We start from the raw sequence: 23,901 nt of genomic DNA, 5'->3' as shown, positions 1-23,901 counted from the left end.
GAAGAAATGATACCCGATTTGTACTCATTTCCAACTAGGATTCCATAGTTATTACAGTGAAAAGTAATTTAAATTTTGGATTCTGCCTGAATCTGAACATAGTAACCTAGACAATGAAGATAAGCAAAAACATCACAAACAACCAAACAAACAACATCCCCCCCCCCCCCCCCCACTGTATGTCTGGTGAATAAAAGGTTGGACTTCAGTTTAGTTGAGAAGAAAGGGAATATTTGGATATAGACACTAGTAAAGAGAGAATCTCATTTATAGATGTGAGGCTATAAAGCTAGGTTTCTTGATCTCAGCACTTTTGCCATTTGACATGAGGAATTTCAATGATGTTGAGGGCTATTCTGTGTCCTGAAATGGGCATCATTCTAGGTTTTACCACACAGAGCCAGTAGGTATCTGCGGCAGGTATGTGGGTGCAAGAAGCCTGGTAAAATCTTGCAATGATTCCAGAAAGGAGATGAATTTTTCTTTCCTTATGGACAGAGGTAGATGTTTTACAAGTGTGGAGAGATCAAGAAGGAGAAATAGTTCCTAAAAATCCCTCAGCCTTCTTGTTAAATGATTGGAGATTGTGAACATGGATTTTACTTTTACTTAGAGCACATGATTCTACCGAGAAATGTTTTATGGCAGAATGAAATAAAATGCTGTTTTTAATAAACCTGGAGTCTCCTTAATAATGAGCTTACATTGCCCAAGACATTGTTGATTGTTGACAGTGACTAGCACAGCACAGTTGCTTACATATTTGTTGGGTAAGTCAGGGGATGAGTGACATGCTCTGCTATTACTGACAGTATATAAGGGTCCAAAGCAAGTAGAAGACACGCACTTCACCACATCCTCCCACAACCCACGTGAATTCTCTTCTCTTGGCAAGATGTGTTGCAACTACGGCAACTCCTGTGGCTATGGCTGTGGATATGGCTATGGCTGCGGATGCAGTCCCTATTATGGCTGTGGCTATGGCCTCCGTTATGGCTGTGGCTATGGCACCGGATATGGCTGTGGCTATGGCTATGGCTCCAACTTCTGTGGCTACCGGCCATTTTTCTATAGAAGATGTTATTCCTCTTGCTGCTAGAACATCACTGTCCAAACCCCACTTGCTTCTGAAATGACACACCTTAAGAGAAGGCTCATTCAAGGATCTATACCCCAAGATTTATATATCGGGAACATTGCATGTGTCATAGAAGATTTGACCTCCAGTAACATTTGTAGCATGGCATCTTGTGGTTGAGGCTATGGAGTATCATCTAACAGTTTTCCAAAAAGTGTTGGTCTTACTCCCTTAATATGGATTCTGTGTTGTGGCTGTGGCAAGGATTCGAACATCCCACATTTGGGCAAACCCCTTATTCTCAATAAAAATATTTCATTCCTTCTATCAAATGTGTCTGTTATTTCTTGAGAAAGCCTCCTTTCTTGAGGTGTTATGGCCTCTCTTGAAAATTGGGCTGACAATATATTTCATGTACCCGGGTCTCTTTCTGGATATCATACCAGCATTTCTTCTCTTACATGCATCGATATAATGTCTTCTCCACCTAAGTCTCATATCCCTAGCACTCCAAAACAAATCACACAGTATTCCAGAACTGTGCCCTGGAAATCACACTGTAGGTATAATGCATGTGCAGGGAAAAGACGAGGATGAGGAGGGATGGCATCTCCTAGAAGGTTGTGACAGAAGCCAAGGGGAAGGGGGTGTGGCCTAAGCACTTAAAGGATGAATGTGATGGAAGAGAGAGTTTCTGGTATTCATGAGAAATTGGAAGCTGCCTCAGCTGAAGTGTAAAGAACCAAGGAAAGGGTATGTTAGAAGCAAAGCGTGGTATCATATCATCTGAATTGGATGGATTTGCTAATATATTTGTTGGCATAAAATGAGTTTGAAGAAATTGATTTAAGTCATTTAATTGACAAATACTTTTGAATGTGTTTGAAAGAGAACCATCCTACACACTGAATACACAGTAGAAAAATTGTAGATGAATTTCCTACCCTCAGAGTGTATATATTTTGTTGGTTTTAATAAATATTTTACAAATTAATTATGACAAATTTAGACACATAATTTGCTTGGAGAGAATAAAACAGCTTCCTGGGGAAGAGAATGAAGGTTCATTAAATATTGGAGAGATAGTTCGGGGTGGTACTTTGATATTTGGTGTCAAACGAACTGATCAAGTTGAAAGAATGGCCAGAAAGAGCAGAACCAAGCAGAAAGGGGAAGAGAAATTCATTATGTGTTGGGTATGATCAATGGTGCCACAATTTTCAGTTGAAAAGAGGAAGGAGTAGGGACTAATGGTGTCCTTTAGTGTCTTCCCTGGTGCATATACAAGAATGGGATGAAAAGCCCAGTCCTTTTTGAGTTTGAGAACCTTCCGTTTGTTGGGGTCTGACTTCAGTGTCCTTTCCTCAGGTGCCATTCCAGAACTCTCACCTTTAGATCCTACAATAGAAAATGTATTTCAGACTCAAATTCAACCAGCAGTGAATAACCAATCACTGACTCATATGCATGGCAAAGGTGAGTGCACAAAGTCTGAGTGTGAGGATCCTAAGCCAGGACTCTAAACCATGTCAAATTCCAAGGAGGATGGCCTTGCCACCGAGGACAGCCCTGGATGGAGGCTATGCCCGTATATTAAGTGTCCTGCTGATGAAGAATTAAGCCTTCTCTCAAGAGATGGAATATATGGGATAGTCTAAATCTGGAACACATGGGATAGTCTAAATCTGATGTGATGACTGAGTGTGCTCTGAGTTAGTCTAGGATGGGTACATCCTACAAACAGGGAAAAGAATTCTAATAATTACAGTTTGATGAAAATCTGTTCATTGTTCCATTATGTTCCTTGTCTTTGAAAGCTTCTGAAGGAGGGAAGGATATCATCAATTAGGCACGTATATTATAATTTACATATCTAGTAAAGTTCTGGTTATTTATAAGGCATAGAAGAACATATGGAACAATATGTTCAGAAACAGACAACAATATTAATTAATTAATTAATTAATTAATTTGAAAAATTTTCATTTATTTATTTATTTTTTGAGAGATAGTGTCAGCGTGGGAAGGGCAGAGTGAGACGGAGACAGAGAATGTGAACCAGGTGTCAGGCTCCAGGCTGTCAGCATAGAGCCCTACACGGGGCTCGAAATCACAAACTGTAAGATCATCACCTGAGCTGAGGTTGGGCTCTTAACCAACTGAGCCACCCGGGAATCCCCAGACAACTATCTTTAAAGTGTGAAATTTGAAACTCTCTTAGTCCAAGAATATAGGAGATTTTCAGGTTGAATGGAATGAGAATATTGAGATAATATATTGAATTATTTTATAACTTCTAAATGGCACACCAACATTTGAACACATTTTTGTCTTAATGCATTTTTTAATTGGAGAAATATTGACAGAATTCAAATTATGTGCAAGGCTGTACTTCATCTGGAAAGAGGGGTACACAGAATAAAAGATTTTTTTTTCTGCCATTGTGCATCTGTATTCAGAAACCAAATGGAAAGGTACTAGAAAAAATGCAATAGAGCTAGAAAACTTTTTCAATAGGTCAGGAGTATTGTGACAAGAAAGAGGGTGTTAGAAAAGCAAAGTGTGTATTCTAGGGATTTTGTGCATTAGAGCTTATAGTTGTGAATTTCAAGAATGGTAGACAAGTAGCGAAAATTAAGCTACAGAACAATTGTAGTGGGTATATTTTCCTTAAACTTGTTGTAAGGGATGAATCACAGCAGAGGGATCACATACCCCAGTCTAAAAGTAGTAGGAAATACTGTCAACTGAAGGAAAAATGTCTACTAAGGAAAGATCACAGGAAAGGAAATCAGTTTTATGAAATTCCCAGGTAAAAGCATTCAGTAAAAGACTGGTTGTCACACATTTCTTTGATGGGAAATTTTAGCGAGGAGTAGAAGGAATGATTTTCCTGAGTTTCTACTCCCTTCCAGCTTGGATTTTTTAGTTGTCATAGTAAAAAGTAATGCAAATTTTGGATTCTGCCAGATTCATACAATGGTGATTTATGTAAAGCCTAGACAACCACGATAAGCAAAAACATCCCAAGAAACACCATACAAACAAAAAACAGAGACACCTTCCTTCCTTCCTTCCTTCCTTCTTTTCTTGTTTTCTTTTTGACTTCATGTCTGGTAATGGAATGATTGGATAAAGGGTTTAGTTAAGAAAAAAGGAAGTATTTGCAATTAGACACCAATAAAGTGAGAATATATAGATGTAAGATTCAAACCAAGGTTTTTGATCTCAACACTATTGGCATTGTACAGCAGAAGTTCCAGTGTTGTTGGGCTTTGTTCTGTTGGCTGGAATTTGCATCTTCCCTCCTTTATCACACATGGAGCTAGTAGGTATCTGCAGTAGGTATCTGGGTGTGAGCAGGCAGGCAAAAATTTGCAATGATTCCAGAAGGGAGATGGGAGTTATTTCCTTCCCTATGGGGACAGGTAGATAGCCTAGGAAAGAGGATATAGCAAGAGGACAAAATTTTCCTAAATGTCCCTCAACGGTGATATATAAAGTAAATTAAGTGACAGTAAGTTGTGAAGGTGGATACCAGTTTTACATATGGCCCATGATTCTAGTGAGAGAATTCTTTGGCAGAGCAAATTAAAATGCTGTTCTTTAAATATAACTGGAGACTCCAACAGAATGAAGTCACATTTCCCAAGACTTTTATTGATTGTTGACAGTGAGTGGCATACCAGAAGTGCTTACATATTTGTTGGGTATGTCAGGGGATGAATGGTATGTTCTGCCAATTACTGACAGTATATAAAGGTCCAAGGCTAGTAGAAGACACACAGTTCACCACATCCTCTTGAAACCCACGTGAAATCTCTTCTCTTGACAAGATGTGTTGCAACTACGGCAACTCCTGTGGCTATGGCTGTGGCTATGGCTACGGCTGTGGCTATGGCCCCTATTACAACTGGAGTTATGGACCTGGCTATGGCTGTGGATATGGCACCTGGTATGGCTGTGGCTCTGGCTGTGGATATGGCTCCTGCTGTGGCTACGGCCCCAGATATGGCTGTGGTTGTGGCTATGGCTCTGGCTGTGGCTATGGCTCCGGCTGCTATGGCTCCGGCTGCTATGGTTACCGGCCATTTTGCTATAGAAGATGTTATTCTTCTTGCTGCTAGAACATCTCCCCATTGTCCTCTAAATAAGACACATCTAATGAGAGGGCTGAATCAAGGATTCATACCTCACATTTTCTATATCCACGAAATTGCATGCTTCACAGAGGCTCTCACCTCCAAGCAACATTTCTAGAATGGCATCTTGTGTCTCAAGGCTGTATGGTTTCATCCGACTCTTTTATAAATGTTGGTGTTTATTCCCCTATTCTGGATTCTGTTATCTGACTGTGGCAACTAGCCTAACACCCCACAGTTGGGCAAATTCCTTATTCTCAATAAAAATGATTCTTTGCTTCTAATATATCTCTGGGTTCTTGCTTGTGAATTACTCCTTTTTTTGGAGTATTATGACTTCTCTTGAAAATCTAGGTGACAATATGTTTCATGAACATGAGGGCTCTTCCTTCATATAATGCAAAAATTTCTTCTCTATGTGCATCAGAGAAAATGCCTTTTCTACTTGTGTCTTCCACCCCTTATGCCTAGGCCCTCACACCTCAACACAAATCACAGATATTTCAGAACTTTCATCTGGAAGTCACACTTAGTGTAGGATGGAGGTGGAGAGGAAAGACAAGGAGAGATGTTACCTTTTTAGGAGGTTGTGACACATGCTCCAGGGAGAGGAGGTGTGGCCTGAGTACTTCAAGGATGAATGGAAAGGAAGCGGGAGTTTCCGCATTAACGAGAAATTAGAAATGGACTCAGGTGTCTAATGAACTAAGGAAAGGAACATTTAGAAGAAAGATGTGGTATTGTATCATCTGTAATTGAATGGAAGTCCGGATGTATTTGTTGGCATATATTGAGAGTGAGGAAATTGATTTGTGAGTCACTTAACTCACAAATAGTTTAGAATGTTTTTGAAAGGGAACTATCCTATACTCTGAAGATACAGGAGGAAAATTTAGAGTACTTTCTTGCTCTCAGAGTGTTGACATTCTAATGGCGATATTTAAAAATAAGTAGGAATTATTTGAAATTAATTTGGAGAGATCATCCCTATGGAGGCAATAAAACATCTTACTGGGGAAGAGATTGCAGGCTGAAGTATTGCGGAGATAGTTCAAGGAGGTATTTTGACATTTTGTGTCAAATGAACTGATGCCATTTGAAAGAAATGCTAGAAAGAACAGTTGTAAGTATCAAGGGGAAAGAGAAATTCATGAAGGTTGGGTTTTGATTGTTGGTGCCACAAATTGTAGTGGAAAAAAGCAAGGGATAGTTTGGGAGTTGCGAGCTTACTATTGTGTTGGGATCTTACCAAAGTGTCTTTTCCTCATATGCCTTCCAGATCTCTAACAGAGCGTACATCAGAAAAAAGTCTCTTTAGACTCAATTTCTGCCAGCAGAAAAAATGACTCACTGTCTCATCTCCATGACAAAAGTCACTGCAGAAAGTCTGAGTCTGAGGACACTGGAGCTAAAGGTCTCCATCAACAACATGGCCAATTCTAAGGAAGATGACCGTGCCATCAAGGTCAGCCCTGGCATGAGGCTATGCCCAGGATATTAAGTGTCCTGCTGTGGAAGAAACAGAGCTTCTGTCAAGGGTTTGAAGTTTTCAATATGGAACATTCTAAGTCTGTTCTGAGGACTGCCTGTGCTCTGGGTTAGTCAAGGGTGGGTAAATCCTACAGACAGGGGAAGGAATTCCAATAATTACAGTTTGTTAAAAATCTACTCATTGTGGGGCGCCTGGGTGGCGCAGTCGGTTAAGCGTCCGACATCAGCCAGGTCACGATCTCGTGGTCCGTGAGTTCGAGCCCCGCGTCAGGCCCTGGGCTGACTGCTCAGAGCCTGGAGCCTGTTTCCGATTCTGTGTCTCCCTCTCTCTCTGCCCCTCCCCCGTTCATGCTCTGTCTCTCTCTGTCCCAAAAATAAATAAATGTTGAAAAAAAAATTTAAAAAAAAATCTACTCATTGTTCCATTATGTTCCTTGTCTTTGAAGGCTTTCTGAAGTAGGGAAGAACATCATTAGTTAGGCGTGTATATCACAATTTACATATCCATAAAGGGTCGAAAAATTTTTTTTTTTTTTAACATTTTATTTATTTTTGAGACAGAGACAGAGCATGAACGGGGGAGGGGCAGAGAGAGGGGGAGACACAGAATGGAAGCAGGCTCCAGGCTCTGAGCCATCAGCCCAGAGCCCGACGCGGGGCTCGAACTCACGGACCGTGAGATCGTGACCTGAGCTGAAGTCGGACGCTCAACCGACTGAGCCACCCAGGCGCCCCTGAAAATTTTTTTAGGTATATAAGATAACTTGCACATATGTGACAAGGTGTTCATAAACGGACAAGTATCCTCAAAATGTGATATTTGAGTCTCACTAGTTAAAAACTTTTGAGACTTTCAGGATGGAAAGAGTAGATTGGAATGAGAACATGGTGATAATATATTGAATTATCTTATAACTTCTAATGTCGCACCAACACTTGAACACCTTTTTGTTTTAATGCATTTCTTTACTGGGGAAATATTGACTGAATTCAAATTATGTGCCAGGCTCTACTTCATCTGGAAAGAGGGGTGCACAGAAGAGGAGATTATTTTTCTGCCATTATGGATCTGTATTCAGAAACCTGAATGGAAAGTTCAGGTTAGAAATACTGCAAGAAAGCTGGAAAACTTTTCCAATAGTTCAGGGTATTGTGACAAGAAAGGGGTTGTTAGAAAAGCAAAGCATGTATTCTAGGGATTTTGTGCATTAGAGTTTATAGCTGTGAATTTCAAGAATGGTAAAAAAGTAGAGAAAATTAAGCCAAAGAACAATTGTAGTGGGTATATTTTCCTTAAACTTCTGGTAAGGGATGAATTAGAGCAGAGTGATCAGATAGAGTAGTCTAAAAGTCGTAGGAAATACTGTCAACTGAAGGAAAAATGTCTAGAAAGGAAAGATCACAGGAAAGGAAATCAGCAGTTTTATGAAATTCCCAGGTGAAAGCATTGAGTAAAAGACTGGATGTCACTCATTTCTTTGATGGGAAATTTTAGCGTGGAGTAGAGGAATGATATTCCTGAGTTTGTACTCCCTTCCAGCTTGGATTTTAGAGTTGTCACAGTAAAAAGTAATACAAATTTTGGATTCTGCCAGACCATAAAATGGTGATTGATGTAAAGAGTAGACAACGAATATGAGCAGAAACATCCCAAGAAACAACCATACAAACAAAAAACAGAGACACCTTCCTTCCTTCCTTTCTTCCTTCCTTCTTTCTTTCTTTCTTTCTTTCTTTGTCTCTTTCTTTCTTTCTTTCATTCTTTCTAATTCCTTCCTTCCTTCCTTCCTTCCTTCCTTCCTTCCTTCCTTCTTTGCTTCCTTGTTTTCTTTTTGACTTTATGTCTGGCAATGGAATGATTGAATAATGGGTTTAGTTGAGAAAATAGGAAGAATTTGGAATTAGACACCAATAAAGAGAGAATATATAGATGTGAGGTTACAAACCAAGGTTTCTAGATCTCAACACTATTGGCATTGTACAGCAGAAGTTTCAGTGTTGTTGGGCTTTGTTCTGATGACTGGAATTTGCATCTTCCCTCATTTATCACACTTGGAGCTAGTAGGTATCTGCAGTAGGTATCTGGGTGTGAGCAGGCAGGCAAAAATTTGCAATGATTCCAGAAGGGAGATGGGAGTTATTTCCTTCCCTATGGGGACAGGTAGATAGCTTAGGAAAGAGGAGAGATCAATCGGACAAAATTTTCCTAAATGTCCCTCAATGATGATACATAAGGTAAATTAAATGACAGTAAGTTGTGAAGGTGGGTACCAGTTTTACGTATGGCCCATGATTCTAGTGAGAGATTCTTTGGCAGAGCAAATTAAAATGCTGTTCTTTAAATATAACTGGAGACTCCAAAGAATGAAGTCACATTTCCCAAGACATTTATTGATTGTTGACAGTGAGTGGCATACCAGAAGTGCTTACATATTTGTTGGGTATGTCAGGGGATGAATGGTATGTTCTGCCAATTACTGACAGTATATAAAGGTCCAAGGCTAGTAGAAGACACACAGTTCACCACATCCTCTTGAAACCCACGTGAAATCTCTTCTCTTGACAAGATGTGTTGCAACTACGGCAACTCCTGTGGCTATGGCTGTGGCTATGGCTATGGCTGTGGCTATGGGCCCTATTATGGCTATAGTTATGGACCTGGCTATGGCTGTGGATATAGCTGTGGATACGGCTCCTGCTGTGGCTATGGCACCAGATATGGCTGTGGCTGTGGCTATGGCTCTGGTTGCTGTGGCTACCGGCCATTTTGGTATAGAAGATGTTATTCTTCTTGCTGCTAGAACATCACTGTCCAAGATACATTTGCTTCTGAAGTGGCACGGCTTAAGGGAGGGCTGATTCATTGATTTATACCCCAAGATTTCTATATCCAATGAATTGCATGCTTTTGGTATTGTGACCTCTAGTTAGCATTTGTATGAAGGCTTCCTGTGGCTGAAGGCTATGTGGTATCCTCTGACTATTTTCCAAATGTTAGTCTTCACTTCCCTAATCTGGGTTCTTTGTTGAGACTGTGGCAACATATCTAAATCCCACAGTGAGGCAAATCCCTTATTCTCAATAAAAATGTTTCATTTTTTTCTAAGTAATCTCTGTGTTCTGGCTAATGAATGGCTCCTTTTTGAGGTGTATGGCATCTTTTGAAACTCGGGCAACAATATATTTCTTGGACCTGGGTCTCTTCCTAGATATAATATAAACATTTCTTCTCTTATGTGCATTGGAGATAATGTCTTCTCCTATTTCTTGTATCCATAACACCGCAACATAAATCACACTGTGTAAGAACTATGTCCTTGAGGTAACACTGTATCTAGAATGGAGCTGAAGGCTGGAGGGGTAAGAGGAAGAGTTAGGACACCTCTTTGGGAAGTTATGACACAAGCTCAAGGGGGAGGAAGTATGGCCTGAGTGCTTCGAGGATGAATGGGGTTGAAGAGAGAAATTTTGGGATTAATGAGAAATTGGGAGCCGCCTCTGTTGAGATGTAAGAAACTAAGGAAATGAGAAGCAAAAGAAAAACTTGATATTGTATTATCTGCATTTTGATGGAAGTGCAAATACATTTTTTGGCATATACTGAGTTTCAGTAAATTGATTTAAGTCAATTAATTTCCAAATCGTTTTGAATGTTTTTGAAAGGGAACTGTCATACACTCTGAAGGCACAGTAGAAAAATTATAAGTGAATTTCTTGCTGTCAGATGGTTTCATTCTAGTAGGTTAAAAAAAAAAGAAGAATTAATTCAGATAAATTTAGAGAGATAATTCCTATGGTGTGAATAAAACAGCATCCTGAGAAGTTGAAGTATTGCAGAATTAGTTCAAGGATGTATTTTGACATGTTCTGTCACATGAACTCATGTCAGTTTCCAGAAATACTAGAAAGGACAGTTGTAAATGTAAAGTAGAAAGAGAAATACATAAGGTTTTGGGTATGATCAATGGTGCCACGAGTTTTAGTGCAAAAGAACAATGGCTAGTGCCTTAAATGGGCTCTCTAATGGAGCAGATATAAAATGTAATAGTTCCAGTTGATCTTCTGAGTTTGAATACGTACTACTTTGATGGATTCTGATTTCAGTGAGTTTCTCTCATGTGACTTTCCAGACCTCTAACATTTAGATCCTACAACAAAATTGTCTTTCAGACACAATTTCAACCAGCAGAATAAAAGACTCCCTGTCTCATCTCCATGGCAAGGGTCACTGCACAAATTCTGGGTCTGAGAACCTTGGTTCTGGAGACTCCACAACTTGGCCAGTTCCAAGGAAGATGGCTCTGCCATCAAGGTCAGTCCTGGAGGGAAACTATGCCCAGGATATAATGTGTCTTACTGACGAGGAAAGAGATGTTCTTTCAAGAGCTGGACAATTCTCACAGATGGAACATCTGTAAATCATTTCTGGGGACTGACTGTGTTCTGGATAAATCAGAGGTGAGAAAATTGTATACACAGGGACAGTCAATTCCAATCATTACAGTTTGTTGAACATAGAACTTATGGTTTCAGGACGTTCATTTTCATTGAACACTACCTGAAAGAAGGCAAAGTAGTATTTATTAGGCACGTATCTTATACTTTCTATTTCTAGTAAAGAGTTTATCATTTTTTAGGTATATGACATAACTTGTATATCTGTAGAAATGACTTTGAAAACTAACAGATATCTTCAAAAGGTGAAATTTTTGACTGTTTTAGCCATGAACATTTGGAACTTTCGGCTTGAATGAATTGAGAACATTATGACCTATATCCACATTCTTATAGATTCTAAGTGATACCAACGTTTGAACATGGTTTTGTTTTAATGTGTCTGTTTGTTATTGGCAGAAATATTGAGTTGAGATTATGTGCCAGGCACTATGCTTAGAACTAACCGATGATTCAAGGACACACAGAAGAAAAGATTTTTTTTTGCCATTAAACATCAGTGTCCCGAGCTCTTAATGGTAGTGTATAGAAATAAGGCAATAAAGATAGGAAGTGTTTTTCAATAGTTCTTGGGCATTGTGACCAGAGAGTGGCTGTTTAAAAAGTATCATGTCTCGTGCATTGGAATTTATGGTTTTGAATTTCAATAATGATGGAAAAGTAGGAAAATTAAAGGTAAAGAACATTTGTAAGGGGATATATATGTGTTATATTTGTTGTTAGGGATGAAGCATAGTGGAGTGATCAGATAACCCATAAGCAATATTAGAAAAAAAAACAGTAAGAAATATTCTCAACCGAAGGAAAAATATCTAAAAATGAAACTTCTCCGAAAAGGAAATCAGCAGTTTTATTAAAATCCCTGTAGAAGTCATTCAATAAAGGACTGGATGACTCTCATTTCTTGGTGTTGAAATTTGAGTGTGGAGTAGAAGAAATGATACCTGAATTTGTACTCGTTTCCAACTAGGATTTCACTGTTGTCACAGTGAAAAATAGTTTAATTTTGGAATCTGCCTGGATATGAACATAGTGACCTGGACATTGAAGATAAGCAAAAACATCACAAACAAATAAACAACATCCTTCCCCCCCCCCCCCCCACTGTATATTGGTGATGAAAGGGTTGGACTTTCTGTTTATTTGAGAAGGAGGGGAATCTTTGGACATAGACACGAGTAAAGAGAGAATCTAATTTATAGATGTGAGGGTATAAAGCTAGGTTTCTCGATCTCAGCACTTTTGACATTTGACATGAGGCACTTCAGTGGTGTTGAGGGATTTTCTGTGTCCTGAAATGGGCATCATCCTAGGTTTTACCACACAGAGCCAGTAGGTATCTGCAGCAGGTATGTGGGTGCAAGAAGCCTGGTAAAATCTTGCAATGATTCCAGAAAGGAGATGAATTTTTCTTTCCTTATGGACAGAGGTAGATGTTTTACAAGTGTGAAGATCAAGAAGGAGAAATAGTTCCTAAAAACCCCTCAGCCTTCTTATTAAATGATTGAAGAGTGTGAACATGGAGTTTGGTTTTACTTAGAGTCCATGATTCTACCGAGAAATGTTTTTTGGCAGAATGAAATAAAATGCTGTTTTAATAAAACTGGTGTCTCCTTAATAATGAGCTCACATTGCCCAAGACATTGCTGATTGTTGACAGTGACTGGCACAGCACAGTTGCTTACATATTTGTTGGGTAAGTCAGGGGATGAGTGACATGCTCTGCTAATTACTGACAGTATATAAGGGTCCATAGCAAATAGAAGACACACACTTCACCACATCCATTCACAACCCACGTGAATTCTCTTCTCTTGGCAAGATGTGTTGCAACTACGGCAACTCCTGTGGCTATGGCTGCGGATATGGCTATGGCTGTGGATGCGGTCCCTATTATGGCTGTGGCTATGGCCTCCGTTATGGCTGTGGCTATGGCACCGGATATGGCTGTGGCTATGGCTATGGCTCCAACTTCTGTGGCTACCGGCCATTTTTCTATAGAAGATGTTATTCCTCTTGCTGCTAGAACATCACTGTCCAAACCCCACTTGCTTCTGCAATGACACGCCTTTAGAGAAGGCTCCTTCAAGGATCTATACTCCAATATTTATATATCGGGAACATTGCATGTGTCATAGAAGATTTGACTTCCAGTAACATTTGTAATATGGCATCTTGTGGCTTGAGGCTATGGAATATCATCTAACAGTTTTCCAAAAAGTGTTGGCCTTACTCCCTTAATATGGATTCTGTGTTGTGACTGTGGTAAGGATTTGAACATCCCACATTTGGGCAAATCCCTTATTCTCAATAAAAATGTTTCATTCCTTCTATCAAATGTCTCTAGTCTCTCTTGAGAAAACCTCCTTTCTCTAGGTGTTATGGTCTCTCTTGAAAATTGGACTGACAATATATTTCATGTACCGGGGTCTCTTTCTTGATATCATACAAGCATTTCTTCTCTTACATGCATCGATATAATGTCTTCTCCACCTATGTTTCATATCTCTAGCACAGTACTGCAGAACTGTGCCCTGGAAATCACACTGTAGGTAGAATGGATGTGGAGGGAAAAGACAAGGATGAGGAGGGATGGCATCTCCTGGGAGGTTGTGACAGAAGCCAAAGGGGAAGGGGGTGTGGCCTGATCACTTAAAGAATGAATGTGATGGAAGAGAGAGTTTCTGGTATTCATGAGAAATTCAGCCTCAGCTGAAGTGTAAAGAACCAAGGAAAGGGTACGTTAGAAGCATAGCGTGGTATATCATCTGAATTGGATGGATTTGCTAATATATTTGTTGGTATAAGTTGAGTTTGAAGAAGTTGATTTAAATCACTTAATTGACAAATCCTTTTGAATGTGTTTGAAAGAGAACCATCCGACACAATGAATACATAGTAGAAAAATGGCAGATGAATTTCCTACTCTCAGAGTGTTTACATTTTGTTGGTGTTAATAAATATGTTACAAATTAATTATGACAAATTTAGACACATAATTTGCTTGGAGAGAATAATACAGCTTCCTGGGGAAGAGAATGAAGGTTCATTAAATATTGGAGAGATAATTCGGGGTGGTACTTTGATGTTTGGTGTCAAACGAACTGATCAAGTTGAAAGAATGGCTAGAAAGGGCAGTACTAAGGAGAAAGGGGAAGAGAAATTCATTATGTGTTGGGTATGATCAGTGGTGCCACAATTTTCAGTTGAAAAGAGGAAGGAGTAGGGCTTTAATGGTGTCCTTCAGTGTCTTCCCTGGTGCGTATACAAGAATGGGATGAGAAGCCCAGTCCTTTTTGAGTTTGAGAACCTTCCGTTTGTTGGGGTCTGACTTCAGTGTCCTTTCTTCAGGTGCCATTCCAGAACTCTCACCTTTAGATCCTATAATAGAAAATGTATTTCTGGGCGCCTGGGTGGCGCAGTCGGTTAAGCGTCTGACTTCAGCCAGGTCACGATCTCGCGACCCGGGAGTTTGAGCCCCACGTCGGGCTCTGGGCTGATGGCTCAGAGCCTGGAGCCTGTTTCCGATTCTGTGTCTCCCTCTCTCTCTGCCCCTCCCCCGTTCATGCTCTGTCTCTCTCTGTCCCAAAAATAAAAATAAACGTTGAAAAAAAAAATAAAAAAAAAAAGAAAATGTATTTCAGACTCAAATTCAACCAGCGGTGAATAACCAATCACTGATTCATATGCATGGCAAAGGTGAGTGCACAAAGTCTGAGTGTGAGGATCCTAGAGCCAGGAGGCTCTAAACAATGTCAAATTCCAAGGAGGATGGCCTTGCCATCGAGGTCAGCTCTGGATGGAGGCTATGCCCCGTATAGTAAGTGTCCTGCTGATGAAGAATTAAGCCTTCTTTCAAGGGATGGAATTATCACACATGAGATATTCTAAATCTGGTGTGATAACTGAGTGTGCTGTGAGTTAGTCTAGGATGGGTACATCGTACAAACAGGGAAAAGAATTCTAATAATTACAGTTTGTTAAAAATCTATTTATTGTTCCATTATGTTCCTTGTCTTTGAAGGCTTCTGAAGGAGGGAAGAATATCATCAATTAGGCACGTATATTATAATTTACATATCTAGTAAAGTTCTGGTTATTTATATGGCATAGAAGAACATATGGAACAATGTGTTCACAAATGACAACTTTATTTATTTATTTATTTATTTATTTATTTATTCATTTATTCATTTATTTATTTGGATTTTTTTCATTTATTTATTTATTTCTTTGAGAGACAGAGTGTCAGCGTGGGAGGGGCAGAGTGAGAAAGAGACACAGAATCTGAATCAGGCTTCAGTCTCCAGGCTGTCAGCACAGAGCACTACACGGGGCTCGAACTCACAAACCGTAAGATCATCACCTGAGCTGAGGTTGGACACTTAACCAACTAGCCACCCAGGCACCCTCAGACAACTATCTTTAAGGTGTGAAATTTGAGACTCTCTTAGTCCAAGAATATTGGAGATTTTCGGGTTGAATGGAATGAGAATATTGAGATAATATATTGAATTATTTTATAACTTCTAAATGTCACAACAACATTTGAACACGGTTTTGTTCTAATGCATTTTTTAATTGGACAAATACTGACGGAATTGAAATTATGTGCGAGGCTATACTTTCTCTGGAAAGAAGGGTGCACAGAATAAGAGACTTTTTTTCCCTGCCATTATGCATCTGTATTCAGAAACCTGAATGGAAAGGTACTAGAAAAAATGCAATAGAGCTAGAAAACTTTTTCAATAGGTCAGGAGTATTGTGACAAGAAAGAGGGTGTTAGAAAAGCAAAGTGTGTATTCTAGGGATGTTGTGCATTAGAGCTTATAGTTCTGAATTTCAACAATGGTAGAAAAATAGCGAAAATTAAGCTAAAGAACAATTGTAGTGGGTATTTTCCTTAATTTCTTTTAATTTTCCTTAAATTTTCCTTAAATTTGTTTTAAGGGATGAATCACAGCAGAGGGATCACATACCCCAGTCTAAAAGTAGTAGGAAATACTGTCAACTGAAGGAGAAATGTCTACTAAGGAAAGATCACAGGAAAGGAAATCAGCAGTTTTATGAAATTCCCGGTTGAAAGCATTCAGGAAAAGACTGGATGTCCCATATTTCTTTGATGGGAAATTTTAGCGAGGAGTAGAAGGAATGATTTTCCTGAGTTTATACACCCTTCCAGCCCGGATTTTATAGTTGTCACAGTAAAAAGTAATGCAAATTTTGGATTCATAAAATGGTGATTGATGTAAAGCATAGACAACCAAGAAGAGCAGAATATCCCAAGAAACAACCATGCAAACAAATGCAGAAACACCTTTATTTCTCCCTTCCTTCCTTCCTTCCTTCTTTCTTCTTTCTTTCTTTCTTTCTTTCTTTCTTTCTTTCTTTCTTATTCCTTCCTTCCTTCCTTCCTTCCTTCCTTCCTTCCTTCCTTCCTTTTGACTTCATGTCTGGTAATGGAATGATTGGATAAAGTGTTTAGTTAAGAAAAAAAGGAAGTATTTGGAATTAGATACCAATAAAGAGAGAATATATAGATGTGAGATTCAAACCAAGGTTTCTAGATCTCAACACTATTGGCATTGTACAGCAGAAGTTCCAGTGTTGTTGGGCTTTGTTCTGATGGCTGGAATTAGCATATTCCCTCGTTTATCACACATGGAGCTAGTAGGTATCTGCAGTAGGTATCTGGGTGTAAGCCGGCAGGCAAAAATTTGCAATGATTCCAGAAGGGAGATGGGAGTTATTTCCTTCCCTATGGGGACAGGTAGATAGCTTAGGAAAGAGGAGAGATCAAGCAGACAAAATTTTCCTAAATGTCCCTCAATGATGATACATAAGGTAAATTAAATGACAGTAAGTTGTGAAGGTGGGTACCAGTTTTACGTATGGCCCATGATTCTAGTGAGAGATTCTTTGGCAGAACAAATTAAAATGCTGTTCTTTAAATATAACTGGAGACTCCAACAGAATGAAGTCACATTTCCCAAGACATTTATTGATTGTTGACAGTGAGTGGCATACCAGAAGTGCTTACATATTTGTTGGGTATGTCAGGGGATGAATGGTATGTTCTGCCAATTACTGACAGTATATAAAGGTCCAAGGCTAGTAGAAGACACACAGTTCACCACATCCTCTCGCAACCCACGTGAAATCTCTTCTCTTGACAAGATGTGTTGCAACTACGGCAACTCCTGTGGCTATGGCTGCGGATATGGCTATGGCTGTGGCTATGGGCCCTATTATGGCTGTAGTTATGGACCTGGCTATGGCTGTGGATATAGCTGTGGATACGGCTCCTGCTGTGGCTATGGCACCAGATATGGCTGTGGCTGTGGCTATGGCTCTGGTTGCTGTGGCTACCGGCCATTTTGGTATAGAAGATGTTATTCTTCTTGCTGCTAGAACATCACTGTCCAAGACACATTTGCTTCTGAACGGCACGGCTGAAGGGAGGGCAGATTCATTGAGTTATACCCCAAGATTTCTATATCCAAAATATTGCATGCTTTCGGGAATTTGTGACCTCAAGTTAGCATTTGTATGAAGGCATCCTGTGGCTGAAGGCTATGTGGTATCCTCTGACTATTTTCCAAATGTTAGTCTTTACTTCCCTAATCTGGGTTCTGTGTTGAGACTGTGGCAACATATCTAAAATCCCACAGTGAGGCAAATCCCTTATTCTCAATAAAAATGTTTCATTTTTTTCTAACAAATCTTTGTGTTCTTGCTTGTGCATGAATCCTTTCTGAGGTCTTATGTTATCTTTTGAATCTTGGGCAACAATATATTTCATGAACCTGGGTCTCTTCCTAGATATAATATAAGCATTTCTTCTCTTATGTGCATCAGAGATAATATCTTCACCTATTTCTTGTATCCATAACTCCTCAACATAAATCACACTGTGTAAGGAGTATGTCCTTGAGATAACACTGTATCTAGATTGGAGCTGAAGGCTGGAGGGGTAAGAGGAGGAATTAGGACACCTCTTTGGGAAGTTGTGACACAAGCTCAAGAGGGAGGAAGTATGGCATGAGTGCTTCAAGGATGAAAGGAATTGAAGAGAGAATTTTTGGGATTAATGAGAAATTGGGAGCTGCCTCTGCTGAGATATAAAATAGTAAGGAAATGAGAAGTAAGAGAATAATGTGTTATTGTAACATCTGCATTTTTATGGAAGTGCAAATACATTTGTTGGCATATGAGTTTGAGTAAATTGATTTCAGTCCATTAATTTCCAAATCGTTTTGAATGTTTTTGAAAGGGAACTGTCTTACACCCTGAAGGCACAGTAGAAAAGTTATAGGTGAATTTCTTGCTCTCAGAGTGGTTCCATTCTTGTAGGTTAATAAAAAAAAAAAAAGAAGGATTAATCAGATAAATTTAGAGAGATAATTCCTATGGTGTGAATAACAGCATCCTTGGGAAGAGAGTACAGGTTTAAGCTCTGGAGAATTAATTGAAGGAGGTTTTTTGACATTTTGTGTCAAATGAACTGATGTTACTTTCAAGAAACTACTAGAAATACAGTTGTAAAGGGGAAAGAGAAAATCATGAAGTTTTGGGTATGATCAGTGGTGCCCCAATTTTTAGTGCAAAAGAACAATGGCTAGTGCCTTAAATGGGCTGTCTTTGTGTGGGGCAGAAATAGAATGAGATTAATAGTTCCAGATTGATTTTCTAAGTTTGATGGCTTACTACTTTTGTTGGATTCTGATTTCAGTGTGCTTCTCACTTATGCCTTTCCAGACCTCTAACATTTAGATCCTACAACAAAAAAAGTCTTTCAGACACAATTTCAACCAGCAGAATAAAAGACTCAATGTCTCATCTCCATGACAAGGGTCACTGCACAAAGTCTGGGTCTGAGAACCCTTGGTCCTGGAGACTCCACCACATGGCCAATTCCAGGGAAGATGGCTCTGCCATCAAGGTCAGTCCTGGAGGGAAACTACACCCAGGATATAATGTGTCTTACTGACGAGGAAAGAGATGTTCTTTCAAGAGCTGGACAATTCTCACAGAAGGAACATCTGTAAGTCATTTCTGGAGACTGTGCTCTGGATAAATCAGAGGTGAGAAAATTGTATACACAGGGACAGTCAATTCCAATCATTACAGTTTGTTGAACATCTAACTTATGGTTTCATTAGGTTCGTTTTCATTGAACACTACCTGAAAGAAGGCAGAATAGTATTCATTAGGCACCTATCTCCTACGTTCTATTTCTAGTAAAGGGTTTACCATTTATTAGGCATATGAGACAACTTGTATATCTGTAGAAATGACTTTGAAAACTAACAGATATCTTCACAAGGTGAAATTTGTGACTGTTTTAGCCATGAACATTTGGGACTTTCGGCTTGAATGAATTGAGAACATTATGACCTATATCCACATTCTTATAGATTCTAAGTGATACCAACGTTTGAACATGGTTTTGTTTTAATGTGTCTGTTTGTTATTGGCAGAAATATTGAGTTGAGATTATGTGCCAGGCACTATGCTTAGAACTAACCGATGATTCAAGGACACACAGAAGAAAAGATCTTTTTCTGCCATTAAACATCAGTGTCCTGAGCTCTTAATGGAAGTGTATAGAAATAAGGCAATAAAGATAGGAAGTGTTTTTCAATAGTTTGTGGGCATTGTGACCAGAGAGTGGCTGTTTAAAAAGTATCATGTCTCGTGCATTGGAATTTATGGTTTTGAATTTCAATAATGATGGAAAAGTAGGAAAATTAAAGGTAAAGAACATTTGTAAGGGGATATATATGTTTTATATTTGTTGTTAGGGACGAAGCATAGTGGAGTATTCAGATAACCCATAAGCAATGTTAGAAAAAAAACAGTAGGAAATATTCTCAACCGGAGGAAAAATATCTAATAATGAAACTTCTCCGAAAAGGAAATCAGCAGTTTTATTAAAATCCCTGTAGAAGTCATTCAATAAAGGACTGGATGACTCTCATTTCTTGGTGTTGAAATTTGAGTGTGGAGTAGAAGAAATGATACCTGAATTTGTACTCGTTTCCAACTAGGATTTCATAGTTGTCACAGTGAAAAGTAATTTAAATTTTGGATTCTGCCTGGATATGAACATAGTGACCTAAACAATGAAGATAAGCAAAAACATCACAAACAAACAAACAAACAATATCCCCCCTCCCCACCACTGTGTGTCTGGTGAGTGAAAGGTTGGAGTTTCAGTTTAGTTGAGAAGAAAGGGAATATTTGGACTTAGACACATTCTAAAGAGAGAATCTCATTTATAGATGTAAGGCTACAAAAGTAGGTTGGGTAGGTTTCTTGATCTCAGCACTTTTGACATTTGACATGAGGAATTTCAATGATGTTGAGGGCTATTCTGTGTCCTGAAATGGGCATCATCCTAGGTTTTACCACACAGAGCCAGTAGGTATCTGCAGCAGGTATGTGGGTGCAAGAAGCCTGGTAAAATCTTGCAATGATTCCAGAAAGGAGATGAATTTTTCTTTCCTTATGGACAGAGGTAGATGTTTTACAAGTGTGAAGAGATCAAGAAGGAGAAATAGTTCCTAAAAACCCCTCAGCCTTCTTATTAAATGATTGAAGAGTGTGAACATGGAGTTTGGTTTTACTTAGAGTCCATGACTCTACCGAGAAATGTTTTTTGGCAGAATGAAATAAAATGCTGTTTTTAATAGAACTGGTGTCTCCTTAATAATGAGCTCACGTTGCCCAAGACATTGTTGATTGTTGACAGTGAGTGGCATACCAGAAGTGCTTACATATTTGTTGGGTAAGTCAGGGGATGAGTGACATGCTCTTCTAATTACTGACAGTATATAAGGGTCCATAGCAAATAGAAGACACACACTTCACCACATCCATTCACAACCCACGTGAATTCTCTTCTCTTGGCAAGATGTGTTGCAACTACGGCAACTCCTGTGGCTATGGCTGTGGATATGGCTATGGCTGCGGATGCGGTCCCTATTATGGCTGTGGCTATGGCCTCCGTTATGGCTGTGGCTATGGCACCGGATATGGCTGTGGCTATGGCTATGGCTCCAACTTCTGTGGCTACCGGCCATTTTTCTATAGAAGATGTTATTCCTCTTGCTGCTAGAACATCACTGTCCAAACCCCACTTGCTTCTGAAATGACACGTCTTAAGAGAAGACTCATTCAAGGATCTATACCCCAAGATTTATATATCGGGAACACTTCATGTGTCATAGAAGATTTGACCTCCAGTAACATTTGTGGCATGTTATCTTGCAAATTGAGGCTATGGCGTATCATCTAACAGTTTTCCAAAAAGTGTTGGCCTTACTCCCTTAATATGGATTCTGTGATGTGACTGTGGTGAGGATCTGAACATCCCACATTTGGGCAAATCCCTTATTCTCAATAAAAATGTTTCATTCCTTCCATCAAATGTCTCTGTTCTTTCTTGTGAAAGCCTCCTTTCATGAGGTGTTATGGCCTCTCTTGAACATTGGACTGACAATATATTCTGTGTACCCGGGTCTCTTTCTTGATATAATACAAGCATTTATTCTCTTTTTTTCCCATCCACCATTTTTTTAATTGGAAATTTATTGTCAAATTGGTTTTCCATACAATACCCAGTATTCATCCCAAAAGTTGCCTTCCTCAATACCCATCACCCACCCTCCCCTCCCTCCTACCCCCCACCAACCCTCAGTTTTTTTTCAATTTTTAAGAGTCTCTTATGCTCTGGCTCTCTCCCTCTCTAACCTTTTTTTTGTCTATTTCCCTCCTCCATGGACTTCTGTTGTTTCTCAGGATCCACATAAGAGTGAAAACATATGGTATCTGTCTTTCTCTTTATGACTTATTTCACTTATTTCCAGAGCAGCTGCACCCGTTTGCATTCCCACCAATGGTGCAAGAGGGTTCCCATTTCTCCACATCTTCTCCAGCATCTATAGTCTCCTGATTTGTTAATTTTAGCCACTCTGACTGGCGTGATGTGATATCTGAGTGTGGTTTTGATTTGTATTTCCCTGATGAGGAGCGACGTTGAACATCTTTTCATGTGCCTGTTGGCCATCTGGATGTCTTCTTTAGAGAAGTGTCTATTCATGTTTTCTTCCTGTTTCTTCTCTGGATTATTTGTTTTTTGGTGTGGAGTTTGGTGAGTTCTTTATAGATTTTGGATCCTAGCCCTTTGTCTGATATGTCATTTGCAAATATCTTTTCCCATTCCATTGGTTGCCTTTTAGTTTTGTTGAGTGTTTCCCTTGCAGTGCAGAAGCTTTTTATCTTCATGAGGTCCCAATAGTTCATTTTTGCTTTTAATTCCCTTGCCTTTGAGGATGTATCAAATAAGAAATTGCTGCGGCTGAGGTCAGAGAGGTCTTTTCCTGCTTTCTCCTCTATGGTTTTGATGGTTTCCTGTCTCACATTCAGGTCCTTTATCCATTGTGAGTTTGTTTTTGTGAATGGTGTAAGAAAGTGGTCTAGTTTCATCCTTCTGCATGTTGCTGTCCAGTTCTCCCAGCACCATTTGTTAAAGAGACTGTCTTTTTTCCACTGGATATTCTTTCCTGCTTTGTCAAAGATTAGTTGGCCATACTTTTGTGGGTCTAGTTCTGGGGTTTCTATTCTATTCCATTGGTCTCTGTGTCTGTTTTTGTGCCAATACCATGCTGTCTTGATGATGACAGCTTTGTAGTAGAGGCTAAAGTCTGGGATTGTGATGCCTCGTGCTTTGCTCTTCTTCTTCAAAATTACTTTGGCTATTTGGGGCCTCTTGTGGTTCCATACAAATTTTAGGATTGCTTGTTTTAGCTTTGAGAAGAATACTGGTGCAATTTTGATCGGGATTGTATTGAATGTGTAGATAGCTTTCGGTAGTATTGACATTTTAACAATATCTATTCTTCCAATCCATGAGCATGGAATGTTTTTCCATTTCTTTATATCTTCTTCAATTTCCTTCATAAGCTTTCTATAGTTTTCAGCATACAGAACTGTTACATCTTTGGTTAGGTTTATTCCTAGGTATTTTATGCTTCTTGGTGCAATTGTGAATGGGATCAGTTTCTTTATTTGCCTTTTTGTTGCTTCATTATTAGTGTATACGAATGCAACTGATTTCTGTACATTGATTTTGTATCCTGCGACTTTGCTGAATTCCTGTATCAGTTCTAGCAGACTTTTGGTGGAGTCTATTGGATTTTCCATGCATAATATCATGTCATCTGCAAAAAGTGAAAGCTTAACTTCATCTTTGCTAATTTTGATGCCTTTGATTTCCTTGTGTTGTCTGATTGCTGATGCTAGAACTTCCAACACTATGTGAAACAACAGCAGTGAGAGTGGACATCCCTGTCATGTTCCTGATCTCAGGGAGAAAGCTCTCAGGTTTTCCCCACTGAGGATGATATTAGCTCTGGGTTTTCATAAATGGCTTTTATGATGTTTAAGAATGTTCCTTCTATCCCGACTTTCTCGAGGGTTTTTATTAAGAAGGGATGCTTTATTTTGTCAAATGCTTTTTCTCCATCGATTGACAGGATCATATGGTTCATTTCTTTTCTTTCATTAATGTGATGTATCACATTGATTGATTTGCGAATGTTGAACCAGCCCTGCAGCCCAGGAACGAATCCCACTTGATCGTGGTGAATAATTTTTTATATGCTGTTGAATTCGATTTGCTAGTATCTTATAGAGAATTTTTGCATCCATATTCGTCAGGGATATTGGCCT

The 23,901-nt window shown here is 39.2% G+C and overlaps 6 protein-coding genes across 6 annotated transcripts; all 6 read left to right on the top strand.

The window, feature by feature from the left end:
- The first annotated feature begins 895 nt into the window (after nt 1-895).
- On the top strand, nt 896-1,099 carry LOC125174390 (keratin-associated protein 21-1-like). The gene has a single exon (XM_047873944.1). It carries the CDS (start codon nt 896-898, stop codon nt 1,097-1,099), a length of 204 nt encoding a protein of 67 aa, XP_047729900.1.
- A 3,815-nt stretch (nt 1,100-4,914) lies between these two features.
- Nucleotides 4,915-5,205, top strand: LOC125175705 (keratin-associated protein 6-2-like). The gene has a single exon (XM_047876505.1). It carries the CDS (start codon nt 4,915-4,917, stop codon nt 5,203-5,205), a length of 291 nt encoding a protein of 96 aa, XP_047732461.1.
- A 4,073-nt stretch (nt 5,206-9,278) lies between these two features.
- LOC125175717 (keratin-associated protein 21-1-like) lies at nt 9,279-9,512 on the top strand. The gene has a single exon (XM_047876518.1). It carries the CDS (start codon nt 9,279-9,281, stop codon nt 9,510-9,512), a length of 234 nt encoding a protein of 77 aa, XP_047732474.1.
- A 3,476-nt stretch (nt 9,513-12,988) lies between these two features.
- On the top strand, nt 12,989-13,192 carry LOC125174391 (keratin-associated protein 21-1-like). Its single transcript, XM_047873945.1, has one exon. It carries the CDS (start codon nt 12,989-12,991, stop codon nt 13,190-13,192), a length of 204 nt encoding a protein of 67 aa, XP_047729901.1.
- Nucleotides 13,193-17,343: 4,151 nt separating this feature from the next.
- Nucleotides 17,344-17,577, top strand: LOC125175715 (keratin-associated protein 21-1-like). The gene has a single exon (XM_047876515.1). It carries the CDS (start codon nt 17,344-17,346, stop codon nt 17,575-17,577), a length of 234 nt encoding a protein of 77 aa, XP_047732471.1.
- Nucleotides 17,578-21,082: 3,505 nt separating this feature from the next.
- Nucleotides 21,083-21,286, top strand: LOC125175765 (keratin-associated protein 21-1-like). The gene has a single exon (XM_047876591.1). The coding sequence runs from the start codon at nt 21,083-21,085 to the stop codon at nt 21,284-21,286; it is 204 nt and encodes a 67-aa protein (XP_047732547.1).
- The last annotated feature ends 2,615 nt before the right edge of the window (nt 21,287-23,901 follow it).

This window comes from Prionailurus viverrinus, chromosome C2 (genome assembly GCF_022837055.1).
Source record: "Prionailurus viverrinus isolate Anna chromosome C2, UM_Priviv_1.0, whole genome shotgun sequence".
Lineage (NCBI taxonomy): Eukaryota > Metazoa > Chordata > Mammalia > Carnivora > Felidae > Prionailurus > Prionailurus viverrinus.
Note: the sequence above shows the minus strand (reverse complement) of the source record. Positions and strands in the feature narration are given on the sequence as shown.